The sequence below is a fragment of the Schistocerca cancellata genome, unplaced genomic scaffold (assembly GCF_023864275.1).
Source record: "Schistocerca cancellata isolate TAMUIC-IGC-003103 unplaced genomic scaffold, iqSchCanc2.1 HiC_scaffold_732, whole genome shotgun sequence".
Classification (NCBI taxonomy): domain Eukaryota; kingdom Metazoa; phylum Arthropoda; class Insecta; order Orthoptera; family Acrididae; genus Schistocerca; species Schistocerca cancellata.
The window spans coordinates 3259024-3279594 of NW_026046743.1; the positions used below are offsets into that span (position 1 = coordinate 3259024).

Consider the following 20571-nt stretch of genomic DNA (forward strand, 5'->3'; position numbering starts at 1 on the left):
GGTAGAGCACTTGCCCGCGAAAGGCAAACGTCCCGAGTTCGAGTCTCAGTTGGGCACACAGTTTTAATCTGCCAGGAAGTTTCATATCAGCGCACACTCCGCTGCAGAGTGAAAATCTCATTCTGGAAACATCCCCCAGGCTGTGGCTAAGCCATGTCTCCGCATTATCCTTTCTTTCAGGAGTGCTAGTTCTGCAAGGTTCGCAGGAGAGCTTCTGTAAAGTTTGGAAGGTAGGAGACGAGATACTGGCAGAAGTAAAGCTGTGAGTACCGGGCGTGAGTCGTGCTTCGGTAGCTCAGATGGTAGAGCACTTGCCCGCGAAAGGCAAACGTCCCGAGTTCGAGTCTCGGTCGGGCACACAGTTTTAATCTGCCAGGAAGTTTCAATTCGTAAAGACACGCTGCAGTACTTGCTGCACTATGGGCCGGATAGCCATCATACTGGTGCCACAGGTTCCTCTTAATACGCAAAGGAAAGTCCTCTAGAATACCTAGGAGATGGTCTGTTAGGAGGCCTGGATACTTGTGCGAGTTCAGTGTTTCGCATATGAAAAACTGGTGTATAAGCTGTCGCTTTACTATCCCACACTACATGTTTACACTCTATGGACCATGACATTCCACCTGACGAAGCCAACGGGGATTGTCAACAGATCAATAGCGCATGATTCGGCGATTTATATGAACATGATTGGTAAATGTGGCTTCATCAGTAAACAAGATTCACGATACATCTCGAGTATCCTGTCACAATGCCCATGTACAGAAGTTGAGACGAGTCCGATAATCGTATCCATGCAGCTCTTGATGCAGAGAGGTGTGTTAGGAATGCAAACTACGTCGATGGAGAATGCGAAGGACACTTGCCTAACTCATGCCACTTCTTCGTGCAATTGCGCTGGAGCTAACACGCAGATCAACTGCAACAACAGCAAGAATATTAATTTCCCCTCTTTTGTCGTCATTTGTTTCCTTCTGTCACGTTGTCTAGGTGTTACTCTATCACTCTTGCGTAACTGCGTGAAGAGGCTGATAAATAACTGCCGAGACGGTTGACGTCTACTGTGATATCTTGCCACGTACACCGTACAAGAACGAACTGCTTTCTTTCTACAGTCGCCATACAGCATAAGCATGTCAGCTTTTTGTGCATTGGCAAATCCCATAGTCCACTCATGGCCTGCTGTTAGGACTGTCACACACTAACCGACTGTCAAGTAGCAGTGCACTCCAAGAACACAAAACCACACTATAGGTAACCAGAACAACGTCGTAACTAGCAACCATGTAGGTTGAATGGCACAAACAAGTGTCGGTAGAGAAAATGTTCAAAATACCATATCTCGTAAACGACTCGCCCTAGAATCCTGCAAAAACATCACTCATATTCTGAATTACACTACCTTTAGTCTTTTACTGTCAATAGGTATTGTTCCATTACAAAAATTTATGTTAGCAGAAAAAAATACACTTCGTAAGCATTATTAACAACTGTTTATTGGCAAGCAGTACGAACCCCTGATTACCAATCTACTCTGTGAAAAGCACACGTCAATGGCACTTTCCATTTCCGCTCGTATTTGCGGTGAATATTGCAATTATTCGTATCAAGATCCGATAACAACATTGTTTTGACTGATTGCATACCACTTTCATTGCTATGTTGAAATTCTAATGAACCGCTAATATTCCGAAGCTTTCCACGAAATGCCAGGCAGGGACTTTACTTAAAAAAAAAAAAAAACTGCCAGTATAGAGGCAGAAATGCTGTGCAGTAACCATCAAGACCGTCAACATCGGTTCCAGATGAATATATGAATATACCAAACTGATGCAGTAAGTTATTGATCTCAGTTTACAGACACAACGCGAAGACGTAAAAGAGCCAGTTTTATAGGGCAGACAGTATTCATGTGTAAGAAGCGTAACGTTCATCTGCGCCTAAACAAGAGAATAGACTGTTACCGAGAATTTCACTTAGAAAGGCATATTGTATTATATATAATTATTTAAAAATATGTTGCCAAGTATTTTTTTTTTGTTCTTGTAAATCCTGTCAACGTTTCATCAAAATGTTAAATAAAAATCTTTTACTAAATGAAGTGTTTTACAAGTCCAGTTACTCCGACGGCTGTTGCAGATATGCCACATAAACATAACATATCTGAGATTTAATCTTATATACTCAATTACACTTCATTACTGGTTACAAAATATGATTTTAGATTTTTACTTTCAAGTAGTTTCAGTAATTTTGTCCTCACTGTCGTTTTTGCACTTTAAAGTACCATGCTGGCAACAGAGATTACTAGCACAAGATGATACACGTATACGAGGAGCGTTTGAAAAGTCCGTGCAAAGCCAGAGAGATGGCACCACCTGCGCGTATCGAGGCCATATTTAGTTAGTAGCATCTCTGGAAAGAACACACACCGAGTTTCAGCCATATTGGTCTATTTCTTTGTGTTTGGCAATCGTGTGAATCAATGAAGTCGAGTGACTGTCAAAAATATGGACAAAAAAGAATTTCGTGTGCTCATTAAGTATTACTTTATGAAAGGCAAAACGCCTCAGGAGACTAAATAGAAGCTTGATAAACATTACAGTGACTCTGCATCTTCGACTAGAATGGTTTATAAGTGGTTTCAAATTTTCGGAGTGGCAATATGGGCACAAGTGATGCTGAACATTCTGGACGCCCTGTGGAGGTTACGACTCCACAAATCATTGATAAAATCCATGATATGGTGATGGATGACAGAAGACTTAAGGTGCGTGAGATTGCTAGTGCTGTGGGCATCTCGAGTGAACAGGTACATAACATTTTGCATAAACATTTGGACATGAGAAAGCTATCCGCAAGATGGGTTCCGCGATTGCTCACGCTTGATCAGAAACGGAATCGTGTGAAGTGTTGCAAGGATGGTTTGCAGCTGTTCAGGAAGAATGCGCAGAACTTTAAGCGTCGTTTCGTCACTTTGGATGAAACATGGATACATTACTATACTCCTGAGACCAAACAACAATCTAAACAATGGGTTACTTGGGAGAATCTGCACCAAAAAAAAGACGAAGACCATTCCCTCGACCGGAAAGGCTATGGCGACTGTCTTTTGGGATTCGCAAGGGATAATCCTCATCGACTATCTGGAAAACGGAAAAACTATTACAGGTGAGTATTATTCAGCGTTAACTGGACCGTTTGAATACCGAGCTGCAAAAAAACGCCGGCGATTCGACCGCAAAAACAGTCCTTTTCCATCACGACAATGCACCAGCACACAACTCAGCAATGTTGGTCGCAAAATTAATGGAAATAGGATTCCAACTCGTTTCACATCACCCGTATTCTCCAGACGTGGCTCCCTCGGACTACTATTTGTTCCCCAATTTGAAGAAATGGCTGGTGAGATAAAGATTTTATTCAAACGAGGAAGTGATTGCAGCAACTAGTAGCTATTTTGTAGACTTGGATAATTCCTGTTATTCGGAAGGGATCAACAAATTAGAACGGAGTGTGTAAGTCTAAAAGGGGACTACGTCGATAAATTACCCCAAACACGTTAGTAGTTTTTTTTATTTTTTTTATTTATTTATTTATTTTTTTTTTTTTTTTTTTGCACGGACTTTTCAAACGTCCCTCGTATTTCAATTCTCGATTTATTCCCCCCTGTGGCAATGTATACAACTCTTCTGGAAGTTCGGAGCACATGGTGTGGTCATCGTTGTGTCGATGTTCTTCCGTTTCTCATCAGTTCACAGGATTCTACAAGTTACAGTGGTTATAGCTCAAGGGAAATAAAGGTTTTAAATTCATATTTGTAATATGTTCCCAGCCTATCGTTTTTAAGGAGGAAAATCGCGACTTGTCATTATATTTTATCCGTTCCAGACTTATATACTTTAGTTATTTATATATATGTGGCACTTAGTGTTGATTGGAATATAACCATAACACCGCATTTTCTTTTATTATGAAATATGATCATTACAGGTTTACATGTAGCTTCTTTTCGTTCGCCAGTCGTCTCATAGAAATTTAGGCTCTTAATCATGATGGCATTCTTGTTCGCATCTGTGCGATATGTGAAAACACTCTAATGTAATGAACTATTCTTCAGCTAGGTATCCACCATGTGTGCCATTAAGGGATCCAACGAAGTCGTTTATAGTGAATACAGTATTAATATGGGGAGATATGGAGAAGAAAGGTAACAGAGACAGTCGCAGGCTTCTCTCGGATGAATGCAGCGTTTTAGCGAGAAGTGATTAATTTTTAAATCATCCGTTAAACTGAAACAGTTGTGAAACCAAATAGTGCTGGGCAGTTAGAAAGAAATTTAATGCACGGAGCTCAGGCGTAACAAAAATTACACGGTTGGTCTCGCCGTCTTTCGCAGAAGCGGATCGTCTTCACATTCGCAGTAATGCACCGTCCCCAAAAAGCGCCATTGCTGACATACGTGTTCCTCGAGACATGAAGACAGACGGAAGGAGGGTTTCGAGATTCGTGCTGCTCTCTAGTTTACCGAGAAAAGAAATGTGCTTCCATCTTTGAAAGCAGTGCTATTAATGGTGTGTTAGGCGACGAAATAAAATAACGGTTGTACAGGGCTATTACAAATGATTGAAGCGATTTCATAAATTCACTGTGGCTCCATTCATTGACATATGGTCACTACACACTACAGATACGTAGAAAAACTCATAAAGTTTTGTTCGGCTGAAGCCGCACTTCAGGTTTCTGCCGTCAGAGCGCTCGAGAGCGCAGTGAGACAAAATGGCGACAGGAGCCGAGAAAGTCGTATGTCGTACTTGAAATGCACTCACATCAGTCAACGAGTCTTCAGGACGAAGTTCAACAAAGATCCACCAACTGCTAACTCCATTCGGCGATGGTATGCGCAGTTAAAAGCTTCTGGATGCCTCTGTAAGGGGAAATCAACGGGTCGGCCTGCAGTGAGCGAAGAAACGGTTGAACGCGTGCGGGCAAGTTTCACGCGTAGCCCGCGGAAAATAGGCTCATGCCACAACTGGAGACCGACAGCGCCGACTTCATCTTTCAACAGGATGGTGCTCCACCGCACTTCCATCATGATGTTCGGCATTTCTTAAACAGGAGATTGGAAAACCGATGGATCGGTCGTGGTGGAGATCATGATCAGCAATTCATGTCATGGCCTCCACGCTCTCCCGACTTAACCCCATGCGATTTCTTTCGGTGGGGTTATGTGAAAGATTCAGTGTTTAAACCTCCCCTACCAAGAAACGTGCCAGAACTGCGAGCTCACACCAACGATGCTTTCGAACTCATTGATGGGGACATGCTGCGCCGAGTGTGGGAGGAACTTGATTATCGGCTTGATGTCTGCCGAATCACTAAAGGGGCACATATCGAACATTTGTGAATGCCTAAAAAAACTTGTTGAGTTTTTGTATGTGTGTGCAAAGCATTGTGAAAATATCTCAAATAATAAAGTTATTGTAGAGCTGTGAAATCGCTTCAATCATTTGTAATAACCCTGTACTTTAATATGTAGAATAGTCCGCAGTGACTAGTTGCTGGTCTCGGTTTCATTAAGAATTTTCCTACGCCTTTATCTTAGTCACGACTTACACCTCCGCTTACACATCTCTGGTAATCCAGTGAGACTCATGCTGTGCCACTGAAGAACTGGAAGACACCTGATCTTAGTACTTCTTCGTGGCGACTCCACTCTCACATGGAAACATTCCCAGGTGTCAATTAACGACCTTGTTGATGAGACCTGGCGGGTGTGTCGAGGGGACAAACATAGTTTTTTGTATGGCTCCAGTTACACTTCCAAGGCGTAAAACACACGCCGAAAGGTAATATTGCATTTCAAGTTTAGAGGGAATATCTTGGAAACGATGACATATAAAACATGGTTTTCATATAAAAGTTGATACGTAATTAATGTTACTGAAAACTGTAGAATCGACTTTCGTAATAATTTGAAATTTTGCAGAAAATCCCACCACCATTAATTAATTTTGAAAAATGAAAACTTTTCTAAATAAAAGAAACTCTTAAGCCAGATACATCCCTTCGCACTAGGGCTGATTTCTGAAATACCATTTCTGGAAAATAAGTTGTACAGAATGTGCTGTCGGAGAATTTTCAACATACTCCATTAAAATTTTTAAAAATTCATTACTGTTCTAATTATCTAATATGATAATATTTATTTTATGTTTTGCATTGTTATTTTGCGTTTTAAATTCATACCTCTTTTAGTTTCTTAGTTTCTCATTTTACAGACATGTGTTTTGTTAACTGAAATTACTAAGCACACTACTGGCCATTAAAATTGATACACCAAGAAGAAATGCAGATGATATTGGGCATTCATTGGACAAATATATTATACTAGAACTGACATGTGAGCTGGCCGGAGTGACCGAGCGGTTCTAGGAGCTTCAGTCTGGAACCGAGAAACCGATACCGTCGCAGGTTCGAATCCTGCCTCGGGCATGGACGTGTGTCCTGTCCTTAGGTTAGTTAGGTTTAAGTAGTTCTAAGTTCTAGGGGACTGATGACCTCAGAAGTTAAGCGCCATAGTGCTCAGAGCCATTTGAACCATTTGAACTGACATGTGATTACATTTTCACGCAATTTGGGTGCATAGATCCTGAGAAATCAGTACCCAGAACAACCACCTCTGGACGTAATAACGGCCTTGATACGCCTGGGCATTGAGACAAACAGAGCTTCGATGGCGTGTACAGGTACAGCTGCCCATGCAGCTTCAAATCGATACCACAGTTCATCAAGAGTAGTGACTGGCGTATTGTGACGAGCCAGTTGCTAAGCCACCACTGACCAGACGTTTTCAGTTGGTGAGATATGTGGAAAATGTGCTGGCCCGTACAGGACCTGCAACATGCGGTCGTGCATTATCGTGCTGAAATGTAGGGTATCACAGGGATCGAATGAAGGGTAGAGCCACGGGTCGTAACACAACTGCAATTTAACGTCCACTGTTCAAATTGCCGTCAATGCGAACAAAAGGTGACCGAGACGTGTAACCAATTGCTCCCCATACCATCACGCCGGGTGATACGCCAGTATGGCGATGACGAATACACGCTTCCGATGTACGTTCACCGCGCTGTCGCCAAACACGGATGCGACCATCATGATGCTGTAAACAGAACCAGGAATCATCCGAAAAAATGACGTTTTGGCATTCGTGCACCCAGGTTCGTCGTTGAGTACACCATCGCAGGCGCTCCTGTCTGTGATGCGGCGTCAAGGGTAACCGCAGCCATGGTCTCCGAGCTGATAGTCCATGCTGCTGCAAACGTCGTCGAACTGATCGTGCAGATGGTTGTAGTCTTGCAAACGTCCCCATCTGTTGACTCAGGGATCGAGACGTGTCTACACGATCCGTTATAGCTATGTGGATAAGATGCCTGTCATCTCGACTGATAGTGATACGAGGCCGTTGGGATCCTGAACCCACCGAGTCCATATTCTGCTAACAGTCATTGGATCTCGACCAACGCGAGCAGCAATGTCGCGATACGATAAACCGCAATCGCGATAGGCTACAATCCGACGTTTATCAAAGTCGGAAACGTGATGGTACGCATTTCTCCTCCTTACACGAGGCATCACAACAACGTTTCAACAGGCAACACCGATCAACTGCTGTTTGTGTATGAGAAATCGGTTGGAAACTTTCCTCATGTCAGCACGTTATAGGTGTCGCCACCGGCGCCAACCTTGTGTGAATGCTCTGAAAAGCTTATCATTTCCATATCACAGCATCTTCTTCCTGTCGGTTACATTTCACGTCTGTAACACGCCATCTTCGTGGTGTAGCAATTTTAATGGCCAGTAGTGTATCTTATTATTATTACAAAAAATAATTACAATAATGATCATCTGAAAGGAACTGTTTTCTTTACACAATGCTCGTAAATTGAACGAATTTCTTCTCGTAGTACACACGACAGTGAAGACAATATGAAACCAAATACAGCATGATTTGAAAATGTCACGGGTAAATATCCTGATTTGTATCAGGCGTATTTCAGTACATTGATAAGTCTTGGCGAAGAGAATTGATTAAAATGGTTCAAATGGCTCTTAGCACTATGGGACTTAACATCTGTGGTCATCAGTCCCCTAGAACTTAGAACTACTTAAACTTAACTAACCTAAGGACATCAAACACATCCATGCCCGAGGCGAGATTTGAACCTGCGACTGTAAAGGTCACGCGGTTGTAGAGTGAAGCGCCTAGAACCGCACGGCCAGAATGGATTATGTACTGGTGACTGCAGCTTGATTATGTTGTTTCTCAAGTGGTGGTTGACATCATAATGATTCAGTATACATGTATAGTATGCAGTTGTGTACATGGTATACAAAATACACTGAAGGGCCACAGAAACTGGTACAGGCAAGCGTATTCCAATACAGAGAAAAGTAAAAAGGCAGAATACGGCGCTGTGGTCTGAAAACGCGATATAAGAATAAAATTGTCTGGCGCAGTTGTTAGATCGTTTACTGCTGCTGTAATGGCAGGTTATCAACATTTAAGTGGGTTTCAACGCGGTGTTGTAGTCGGCGCGAGCAATGAGTCACACCATCTCCGAGGCAGCGATGAAGTGGCGATTTTCCCGTACAATCATTTTACTGGTGTACATAAACATCTGGGATTCGGTAAAATATGTGATCACCGACATCTCTGCGGCCGGAAAAAGATCCTGCAAGAACGGGACCAAAGACTATTGAAGAGAATCGTTCAACATGTCAGAAGTGCAACCCTTCCGCAGATTGCTGCAGATTTCAGCGCTGGGCCATCAACAAGTTTCAGTGTACGAACAACTCAACGAAATATTATCGACATGGGCTTTCGGAGCCAAGACCCACTTGTGTACCCTCGATCATCCCACGAAACAAAAATTTACGCCTCGCTTGGGCGCGTCAACACCGACATTGGACTATTGATGAATGGAAACATGTTGCCTGGTCGGACGAGTCTCGATTCAAATTGTACCGAGTGGATGAACGTGTACAGGTATGCACACTGTTGTGAACATAGTTCCGCGTAGTCAGCGCGTACACAACTTTCCCACTATAGCGCGCCCTGCTAAGCACAACAGCACAGGCGTAGCGCTCGTCCGTCTCCGCACTACGAGATGGCGCTGCCATAGAGACGGACCAAATTCTGCTTCCGCCGATCCGCGTATTAATATGTAACGTAGCTAATGAGATTGCTGCTAACGTAGAACCTTTTCTCCTCGCAGATCACACTCGCACAGTGATACCTGAACGCGCGAGGTATTATAACGAGTATACAGACCTCCGATCAGTCAGTCTGCATTTGTCTGCAGCAGTCTGTACGAGTTCTGCATTTGTCTGTAGCAGTCTGTACCAGTATGCATTTGTCTGCACCAGTTTATACCAGTCTGCATTTGTTTGTACCAGTCTATAGTCAAGTTTCAGTCTGCGCCTAATATGATTACCATATTCCTGTACATAGCCCTGAAGATAAATGTATAGACACTTTTGTCAAGTATCAGAGATATATGTGAGAATAACATTTATGTACCAATACCAAAGGATCTTCAGACTGTCAATTGTAAATAGCATCCAGAACCAAGTTAAGTAATTTTAATGCTTGTTATTATTTTAATAAATGTGTGTGAAAATTAATCAAGTTCTGTTTAAATTTGGTCACCGTAAATCCGCTACTCTAAGCGTTCAAGTGGCATTTCTATCGTCTGACCTAATGGGAGAAGATAAACAAGCCATGATAAGACCACGAGACATATTGCTGACACTCGCCTACTTCGTTAGAGTGACAAGTGAAATAATCTGATGGTGGGTGTACTGAAGGTCTTACACTACACACACCACACACACACAAACTTATGAATCCATGGACCCTCCATGTCAGCAGGGGACTGTTCAAGCGGGTGCAGGCTCTGTAATGGTGTGAGACGTGTACGTCTAGATACGACTCTGACAAGTGACACATACATAAGCATCCTGTCTGATCACTTGCATCGATTCATGTCCACTGTCCATTCCGACGGACTTGGGCAATTCCAACAGGACAATGCGACCCCCCATAACTGCGACAAGTGCAGAACTGTTACGGAGTGACTCTAGGAACACTCTTTTGAGTTTAAACACTTCCGCTAGCCACCAAACTCTGCAGACATGAACATTATTGAGCATATCTGGGATGCCTTGCAATGTGCTGTTCAGAAGAGATCCCCACCCCCTCGTACTCTTACGGATTTATGGACAGCCCTGCAGGATTCATAGTGTCAGTTGCCTCCACGACTATTTGAGACTGGTTGAGTCCATGCCACGTCGTAGTGCGGCACTTCTGAATGCTCACAGGGGCCCAAAACGGTATTATGAAGTTCTACCAGTTTCTTTGGCTCTGTATTGTATTTCCATTCTAGCATATCGGTTAGGTCTGCCTGACGTTCCACGAATATGTGTGTTGCTACGAGTGCTGATGTTCTGACGATATTTCTGTGTGTATGTGGGCGTCCACAAAGGGCCGTGAAGGTGCAGATGAAAGGCATCCGCGTGGACCCCATCTCGAAGCACCTGTTCGACGTCGACGACGAGCGGTGGCGCGAGGTGATGCGGCTGTACGTGAAGGGCTTCTCGCCGGCCAGGACGGAGCGGCTGTCCTGCTGGCTGGAGCAGTGCGGCCGCGCCGTGCAGCGCGCCCTCTCCAGGAGGATCCAGGGCGTCGGCTGGAGGGACGTCGACCTGCTGGCCGTCTGCTCGCGCTTCGCCACCGACTCCATCGGCTGCTGCGCCTTCGGCATCGAATGTGGCGCCATCGACGACCCGCGCTCCACGTACCTCCAGCTGGCCCTCAAGGTAAGAGCCGCTGCCCTCTACCCACAGCAAAGTTTATGGTGGCTACTTTTGCAGGGTGGATTGTTTCCCATCATTAGATGGGAAAAGAGGAATACGTATTCGTGGAAAGAGAATAGAATACATAAGACTTCCTGATGACATGGTATTAGTCCGAGAAAGTGAGCGGAAGTGCATAACATGCTGAACGATATGAATGAAGCTTGTGTGGAATATGGGATGCAAATAAACACAGCAAAAACGAAGAGTATGGTCATCAGTACAAGACTCAGACTGTCCAATATTAAAATAGGACAATCCACCATTAGCCAAGTAAGCGCACTTAAATATCTTGGAAGCACAATAACTGAAGACCTTAGGTGTCACCAGGAGGTGAAAACTCGAATTGTCATAGCGGAGGAGGCGTTCAACAGAAAGAGGAGACTCGTATGCGGCAAATTAGATAATGGTCTAAGGAAATGACTTGGCAACTGTTTTGTCTGGAGTGTGGCGCTATATGGATCAGAAACACGGACGCATAGACGAGAGGATAAAAAAAGGTTAAAAGCATCTGACATGTGGATATGGAGCAGAATGGAGAGAATAAGCTGGGTGGAAAGTGTGAGAAATGAAAGAGTGTTGGAAAGGGTTGGTGAGCGAAGATATCTGCTGATCGTTGTAAGAGAAAGGAAAAAAGAACTGGTTGCGACATTCATTGAGAAGGGAGTGCTTGCTAGCAGATGCTTTGGAAGGATTGGTTTGTGGGAGAAGACTGAGAGGAAGAAGTAGATACAAGGTGATAGACGACATAAAGGGAAGCGGAAATAATGCAGACGTGAAGAAAACCACCATGTGAAAACCTGACTTTTGGCAGAACAATGATGATGGTGATTCTCGTGATTAAAACTAATGCCACGTGCCACAAGCTGCATCCTAAGTCCTGAACTAACAGCTGTATATATTCCATTATTCCAATGTCTGTCTTTCCTTACAGTCTTTAACCTGTAAAGCCCCCTCCCGAAACATAGAGGCTACAAAAAATGGTTCAAATGGCTCTGAGCACTATGGGGCTTAACTGCTGAGGTCATCAGTCCCCTAGAACTTAGAACTACTTAAACCTAACTAACCTAAGGACATCACACACATCCATGCCCAGGTAGGATTCGAACCTGCGACTGTAGCGGTCACGCGGTTCCAGACTGTGGCGCCTAGAACCGCTCGGCCACTCCGGCCGGCTCATAGAGACTACAACTAGATGTCGTAACACATGTTGAATCATCATGTCCCTTCTTCTTGTCGGTGTTCTCCAAAAATTCTTTTCTCTGCCAATTCTGTTCAGAACATCGTCTTTCATTAGCACTTCTGTTCGCCTAATTTCCAACGTTCCTCTGTAGCATCACATCTAAAACGCTTCGATTCTTTTCTGTTCCGGTGTTCCCACTGTTCATGATTGTGGGATGCGTATAAGCTTCAAATTATATAGTAATATATTCCTGAAATTCATCTCAGCTGTAATAATTTTACACGAATTACCCGAAGCAAAGTATGAAAATTTGTGCCGGTGCGGGACAGGAACGCACATTTTCCTCGTATCACAAGTGATCACCTTCAGTGATATGAAGTAGGAAGAGATGGACACAGTGATTCGGGGGGAGGGAGGCGAGGACAGAGAAAGGGAAGAGGAGGAGATGGATGGAGAGAGAGGAGAGTGGCAGAGGGAGAAAGGAAGGAAAGAGGAGGAGATGGAAAGAGAGAGGTGGAAAAGAAGAAAAAGTGATAAAGGGCGTAGGAGGAGATGGGCAGAGATATTGGCAGGAGGTAAGAGATAGAGATAGGGAAAAGGGCGGAGGGAGAGAGATGGGAGGAGGAGATGAACAGCGAGGGAAGGAGGAGGTGGTGCACAGGGAGAGGGGGAGGAGGAGATAGAGAGAGTTGGGAGGAGCGGATGGATAGATAGTGAAGCAGCAGCAGATGGGCAGACAAGGGGGAGAGGGAGTATGAGATGGACATGGAAAGGTGGGAGAAGGAGACCCACGAATAGGAGATGGGAGTAAATCCATATTCGGGCAACGACAGGTACCCAGTTAGTATAGGCGCCACAGTCTGGAACCGCGCGAACGCTACGGTCGCAGGTTCGAATCCTGCCTCGTGCATGGGTGTGTGATGTCCTTAGGTTAGTTAGGTTTGAGTAGTTCTAAGTTCTAGGGGACTGATCACCTTGGATGTTAAGTCCCATAGTGCTCAGAGCCATTTGAACCATCAATTAGTATACAGATAAATCATCCACTCCATACTGCTGTATCAAATTAGTTCGCGTATGAGCTAGGCAACCCAATGAACATATCTGAAAAGCGTGCGTCGCCACTAAAGTATTGACGTCACACGCGGTGCCCATAATGAAAACCTGTATCATGAGTTTAAAACTTCATTGAAGTGTGTGTTTCCCGTGTGGCTCGTATTTCTCCCGCAGTCGTCTCCTGAAACACTGCAGGGACTTAGGAATACCCCTCTAGATGTACCGCTACTTGAGGAACCCAACAACTATCTGTGTCCGCATCTGCGACACGTGGAACTGCGCAGCGTCAGATCAGTGAATTCGTCTCGCACCAACACAGTCGCGCCCCAGTGTGGCACCCTAGTCTACTGGTCACTTGCCATGGTAGGAGCACTGCACTCTATAGACGCAACGAATCTGTCCTCCTCGGGCAAGGTGAGACCAACAGCGTCCGCTGTATCAGTCCCCCCTATGAAAATTCAAGTTGAGCACTATCGTAGCCGTCACGGCACAAGTTAAAAGGTGCCGTACCCATCACTACACTTCTACTTTTTAAAGCGGGATTTTGTTACCCAAGCTCGTTTTGAAGAAGACGAATTTCCATACTTGTTAGCATCTTGCAGTGGGCATAATGTTGCGACGATCGACGACTCGTAGCAGTATAATTGATCTCATTCCAACTAAATTCGGCTTCACCAGAGAACAGTTCTAACGGAAGCACACTACCACTGACGTTTGGACTGCGTTACTGTTTGGAGCGTACCTATAACATATTTGTAAGTTGATGAAGGGAAACAATCAGTAACAAAAACATAAATAATCGCTAAATACGTGCACTCTTTCGAAACACTCGCCTGGTACTGCACACTTAAGCCCACACAGCATGCGTCAGCCTTTATGGACCTTAAGAAACAGGTGCACTCGGCACATAGTGCAGTGTTCCTAAACATTATTACTGAGTTTGGCGTCGACTGGAAACCGGTGATCCTAATTAGAGCTACCATGTCCATACGAATTGAAGTGTGAAATTCTAAGGAGGTCTGTCGCATTTTTTTTGGAGTGAAACAAAAGTTTCACTAGCTGAACGGAAGTCTCTGTTGGTTTTCCACTACGTTCTCCAAATGATCACTTAATAATCACCACATGGACCGAAATAAGCTGCCCCTGGTAGACCAATACATATGGCGAAAGTAGGGAAAAGTTACATACATTGAACATATCATACGGTAGTAAAGCGCAGTTCTACGAAATGTATTACGAAGAACTTTCTGGGTTACCTAACTGTGCACAATGAACTGCTTATGTTGTTGCTAAGGGAGTACAATATCAATCTAACATACAAATTGTGGCCTCAGAGAAGTCATTTTTCGAAATTACGATAAGAATTATGACAACTATGTTTACACAGATAGCAATTTACATTTACAGTAAGTTAAGACGTTTAGAGCAATCCACAATAGAGTATTTGGTTCAGAAGTGGGATCAAAACTGAGGCTGAAAAAACATCAATGACCATATCTGCTGTTTTCGTTACTAGCTTCTGAGAAAGGGATGACGTGTTGAATGGAATGGACGCTCTACAGGTCGCAGAATTATAGAAGTGGAATTACATGGAGCACCTACAACAGAATGGTCACTAAATATTAAAACAATGAAAACATGTAAGTATAAAACCATGAAAAGTATATAACAGTAAGTTGTTGAAGTGAAACTATGTGCAAGCAACTAAAGTTGCAAGTACCGCACGCAACACGATTTCTATAATTCTACTACCTTTTTCGTCTTTTGTTATTTTACGTCCATTGTTCTACAACCTTTATACAACTTGCCTACTTTCACAGAAAGACTTTTATAGTTCTATACTTCCAGTCTTTTACAACATTGCTATTTTAAGACCCTACTTCAGTTTTAGTTGCTTTATTTCCACTTTTAGAGTTTACTGTTTTATGCCTTTTACATTTTCACTCGTCCATTCATCTACACTTTTAACATATAAACGTAAATTTTTCACGTAATTAACTTTCTGCCATTTTAAGATCCATTCCTTAGTAGCACTCCCCCTCTCCTGCCACCCTCCGCCTTCCTCCTTTTTGTTTTGTGGTAAGTTCCTATGGAAGCAAACTGCTGATGTTATCGGTCCCTAGACTTACACATGTACATAATCTAACTTAAACTAACTTACGCTAATGACAACACACACACACCCATGCCGGAGGGCCGGAGAGAGGTTTCGAACCTCCGACGGGTGAGCGGGAGGGGGGGGGGGTGAGGGAAAGCTACGCGAACCGTGCAAGACGCCTTGGGCTGCGGCTGTGGCCTTCTTTCCTCCATTTCAGCGCCCCTCGCTAGATTTTATAATTTCACTAATTTATGTCGTTTACAGTTTACCAGTTCACACACCCACTGTTCTACACTATTAATAGTTGAAGAGAATTTTTACATGTTATATTTTTTCTATAATTTTAACGTAAGACCTTGCCTTGCCTGTTAAATCTCTACCACTCCCCCCGCCTGCTTCCTTTCCCTCTCCTTATCATCCTCCCTCCATTTAGCCTTTTCCCTCATGTCCTCTTTCACCCTATCCTCTCCTGTACCTCTACAAGATAGCTGACCGCAGTTGCAAAACACTGTACTCTGATATGACGTTGTGACAGACTGGACAGGTTGCTGTCACAGCTACTTAGGTAACATTTATATTTATGTAGATCTGTGTTGTAATTATTGTGACATATTATATGGATAATGTTTAGTTTTACTTTGTTTTAAATCTGAAGATGACCCAGAGGTTTCGAAACCTTTTAAGTAATTAAAAAAGTGCAGCTAAAGAATGGATGAAGATTGTTTTAAATTACACATTTGACGCAGCTGGAGAAGGAAGTTTCGGAGAATTTGTGTATGGAGCACATCATATCATGGATGTGAATCATGCAATTATGAGGAACCACGAAAGAAGAGATATGACACTTTTTAAATACTGAAAGGAAGAAAGGTAAAGCTGCCATCAACCTGAAGGTTACTCTGAACACCACAGAGCATTATTAGCTATGGATTGTAGAAAGTGATATCTCATTGCCCTTCTCCTACTTGACCTCTCCTGTACTTTACAGAAAGACCAGAAGGACTGCGATCCACAGGAAACTTCAACATTTTTCACATTAAGAAATATTGCCAGAAATGGTAAGGGACAGATAAAAATCATAGGACCGCCTGTGGATCGAACTCAAGACATTAAAGTATGTCGTCTTGCACCTTGCCACACAACTAAAAGAATACGCACAGAATCGGGTGGAATGATATAACAAGAAATAATTAATGTCCCTCCAGAATCGCCTATGAAAGGAAAACGAGGAAACACTGACTAGAGGAAGTGGCAGGATCATAGGAAATGTGTTGAATCGTCAGGCGTAGGGGGAGCCGTACCAGCAAAAAAGTGTAGGATGAGGCAGACATTGGAATATATGCAACTCAGGACATTAAGCGTGCAGAGAAATGAAGTGACTGGTAGATGAGAGTAAATCCCTCTGGGCCACATTTTAACGGTCAAATGGCATCTATTACGTTTTAGAGTTCAAGACTTTTAGGTTAGTATACAATGCACTAATGCTATCCATTAGGTACATAATATTTTAACAGACCAAAGTAAGTTACGATGTAGATTTCTGTCATAATAAAATCCTCGTTGTGTTTGTAGATATGAAATACGAAATCTGGAATTCGCAGGCAATGCATCCGACTCGAAGAAAAAATTTCGTGGAGTTCCTGTCGATGTGGCGCCCAGAAATCGCCTGGATTTTCTTCTTCGGCTTCTTCACGCGCGACACATACGACTTCTTCAAGGGAGTCGCCCTAGGAATTCTGCAGTACAGGCAGGAGAACCACCTCTGCCGAGATGACGTGATGCACGAGTTCTTGCAAGCGAGACTGAACGGCCTCACGTCTGAAGAGAACACGCCCACAAGTAAGGCGCATTCAAACTTATGCTTTCGTGTGGCTAACTTGTACTTATTTATATCACACGCTACATCGCCTTTTGACAACCCATCATTATCCCCGCGCAAATATTAATCGCCTGGTGCGAATAAGAAATAATAGCTTAATGACTTATTACAAGTACTCTGCAGATGGTATGCTGTCAAAACAGTAAGAAGGCATGAAAACAAGTGACGTGAAAAAATCCATTTTCACAATAACGTAATTAAACGGAAGATATAAAAACAAATTTTTGAAAAGCCCATGTTATTTAACTGGATTAAAATAAGAAAACAACCATGAGTTCTGTAAAATATTTTACATAAACAAATCGAGACCCACTGAAAACGGCACAGCTGTCGAAAACTGTTTGGATAATTAAAATATAAGAACATTGTGTCTCACATACGACGGAGTAAGAACATTTAATTGGAAAACACGGAAAGAAAGTTAACAGGAGCTTCCAATCAGAGTGAGATGACCAGTGAAAAATTTTACCACGTTATTAATCGTACGGAAATGTCCTGCTTGTCTGTAGCAAGTGCCATATTTATTTGGTTACCCGAGCATGCCCTCAGGCCTGACTCAAGCTATTATTGTCATTAATATATCCACTTCTCATTTCCAAACATTTGTGCTTGTGGTCCTGCGATAGGTTGCGTGGAAATAACATCACTGCCGTAGCACAGTTTAATGTAAATGCCTTTCTTTTTACGTAAGTTTCTTGTTTCAGCTAATATAATTACTGTAAGTACCCCAGCGACAGGATAAGAACCTATGCCATTCCCCTGTGCTGTTATTCTGCATACCCAATGAGAGAACTGTGCTGGTAGTATTTGGAAGTCATAGATGAAAATATGAATTAAAATAATGATTTGAGTCAGGAAAGTAGAGCATGATCAGATAGCATAACTGTACAGTATCCTGATTCCATTACAGGTCTGGTAGAAATTTTCATTAGTCATCGCATATACTTGGAATTTCCGACCGATATTCGCTGTTGTAGCTTCATATCGTGTCATCTTCTTTGATTCATCATGATGCCTTCATTTAATATCAGTAAATAGGCTTTCATTTACTGATAACGTGTATACATAAATATTTTCGTTTGTCCCGAAAAACGTTAGATGTCACTACGGTTACAGTGGAAGTAACAGTAGTGGACCTGCCTGGGACCATAACGAGAGTAAGAAAGAACCTTAGTTTAGTAAAAATTGTAACTGCGCTTTCCGTTATACTTCTTTTAATGGTTTGGTCTACTAAGGACTGCATGACTAAGTTTTCCCTTCTTTTTTTCTCTTTTTTTTCTTACCAACAATTTCTCATTCTTTTCCTGTGTTTTTCTCTTCTTTCTTCTATCTATTTGACGCCTGTGTTTTTTTATTTGTTACTCCTGAAAGCCTTTGAAACTTTTTACTTTCTCCCATTTCTTTAAGTTCTTTGATCTACGTCACTGATGTTTCTCTATTTCTGTCACAAAAGTTAAAAATCTTCTTGTTTTAAATTCTTTCTTCATCTAATCTTTCTAGGTGTCCACTGAATACAACACTTGACTTCCTCAATGTGTCTAATATTCAGTCTATTTTTTCATCATCTTCTTTATTACTTCTTAATTTCCTTTCCACATTGTCATATTACACTGATGTGACATACGGTACGGGGTATGTCCTAATATCGTTTTGGATCTCTTTTTATCCGACATAGTGCAGCAAATCGAAGTGCCACGGACTCAACAAGTCATTGGAAGTCCCCTGAAGAAATACTGAATCATGCTGCCTCTATAGCTATCCATAATTGCGAAACAGTTGACGGTGCAGGATTTTGTGGACGAGCTAACCTCTCTAATATCTCTCGTAAATTTTTCGATGGGTTTCATGTTGGGCGATCTGGGCGGCCAGACGATTTGCTGGAATTGTCCAAAATGTTCTTCCAAGTAACCGCGAACGATGTGACCCGGTGACATGGCGCATAGTTCTTTTGGAACACAAAGTCCATGAATGGCTGAAAATGATCTGGAAGTAGGCTAACATAACCATTCCCTGTCAATGATCGGTTCAGTTGGACCTGTGGAACCAGTCCTTTCCACGTAAACACAGCGCACGCCACTATGGCATCGGCAACAGCTTGTACAGTGCCTTGTTGACAATTTGGGTCCATGGCTTCGTCGGGTCTGCTAGTACACTCGAACCCTAGCATCAGCTCTTACCAACTGAAATCCGGACTCATCTAATGAGACCACGGTTTTCCGAAATCGGGACCCATCCGACCAGACCATGGTTTTCCAGTCGTCTAGGATCCAACGGATATGCTCACGATCCCAGGTGAGGACCTGAGGGCGATGTCGTGTTGTTAGCAACTGCACTCGCGTCGCTCGTCTGCTGCCACAGCCCGTTAACGCCAAATTCCGCCACGTTGTACGGATACGTTCGTTGTACAACTCACATTGATTTCTGCGGTTATGAAATTTGGTATTCCCGGCACACTCTTGACGCTGAGGATCGCCGAATGTTGAATTTTGTAACGATTTTCAAAATGGAATGTCCTATGCGTCTAGCTGCAACCACCATTTCGCGTTCAGGGTCTGTTAACTCCTGTCGTTCGGCCATAATCACGTCGACTGAATACAAAAGATAGCTCCGCCAATGCACTGCTCTTTTATATTTTGTGTACGCGACACTGCCAGCATCTGTATTTATGCTTATAGCTATCCTATGACTTTTGACATCTCAGCGTATGGTCCCATAACTTCCCTGATTACTTTCGTCTGCATGTTTTCTACTTCACCTAACTGTCTAGTTGTATTTATCGGCAGGCATTCTGAAGCATGAAGGCATTCAGATGTAAAAACATTGTGGTATTGCCGGAGTTTTACATTTATGGAAACCTTAAAGAGGTTTTTTGTTAACTGAAAAGCACATGCTAAGATAGTTTCCTTCTCCAAAGAATATGGTGGTATTATTTCAAATAAGTATTTAAATTTTTTGCCTTTTTCATTTTTTATATAAGCAGTTTCTATGTGTTTCGATGCCACTTCGCATCTGTCATATACTCTGTTTTTTCAAAAGACACAGGTAGGTCTGGTTTCGTAGTTATCTCTTGTAAGAGATTTACCTCCATTTTTAATAGATTCAGGTAGGATGGAAACATCGTCTGCAATCTCCAAGCAGTCAACAGGCAGTTTATCTCTTTCCAGCCCAATTATAATTTTATTAAATTCCTTCTCCTTTCATAATTATTATTATTACATTATATATTACCTCTCTACAGTGTGATGTCTCAGCTACACGTAGAGGCATAATTTACTTTTCTATCTGTACAATCAGCATGAGGTAGCTAAGACTGTGTGTCATACATACATCCCGAAAGGGTAAGTAGAACAAGCCGCAGTTTTCATGAAACAGTAGAGGAAAATGTGGCGAATTGTCTACATAAGCAAGCATCTTTTAATTTTTATAGCTACCGAATTA

The 20571-nt window shown here is 42.8% G+C and overlaps 2 protein-coding genes across 2 annotated transcripts in view; both read left to right on the plus strand.

Annotated features, from left to right (window-relative positions):
• The window catches only part of LOC126141635 (cytochrome P450 9e2-like), a 41168-nt gene extending 27376 nt beyond the window's left edge, over positions 1–13792 (plus strand). Inside the window, exons 2-3 of the mRNA XM_049915273.1 lie at positions 10551–10884; positions 13694–13792. Of these exons, the coding sequence (XP_049771230.1) occupies positions 10551–10884; positions 13694–13792 (433 nt within the window). The remainder of the gene's footprint in view (positions 1–10550; positions 10885–13693) is intronic.
• A 3067-nt stretch (positions 13793–16859) lies between these two features.
• Positions 16860–20571, plus strand: part of LOC126141628 (cytochrome P450 3A19-like) — a 61938-nt gene continuing 58226 nt past the window's right edge. Inside the window, exon 1 of the mRNA XM_049915264.1 lies at positions 16860–17093. Within this exon, the coding sequence (XP_049771221.1) occupies positions 16901–17093 (193 nt within the window). The 5' untranslated portion in view covers positions 16860–16900. The remainder of the gene's footprint in view (positions 17094–20571) is intronic.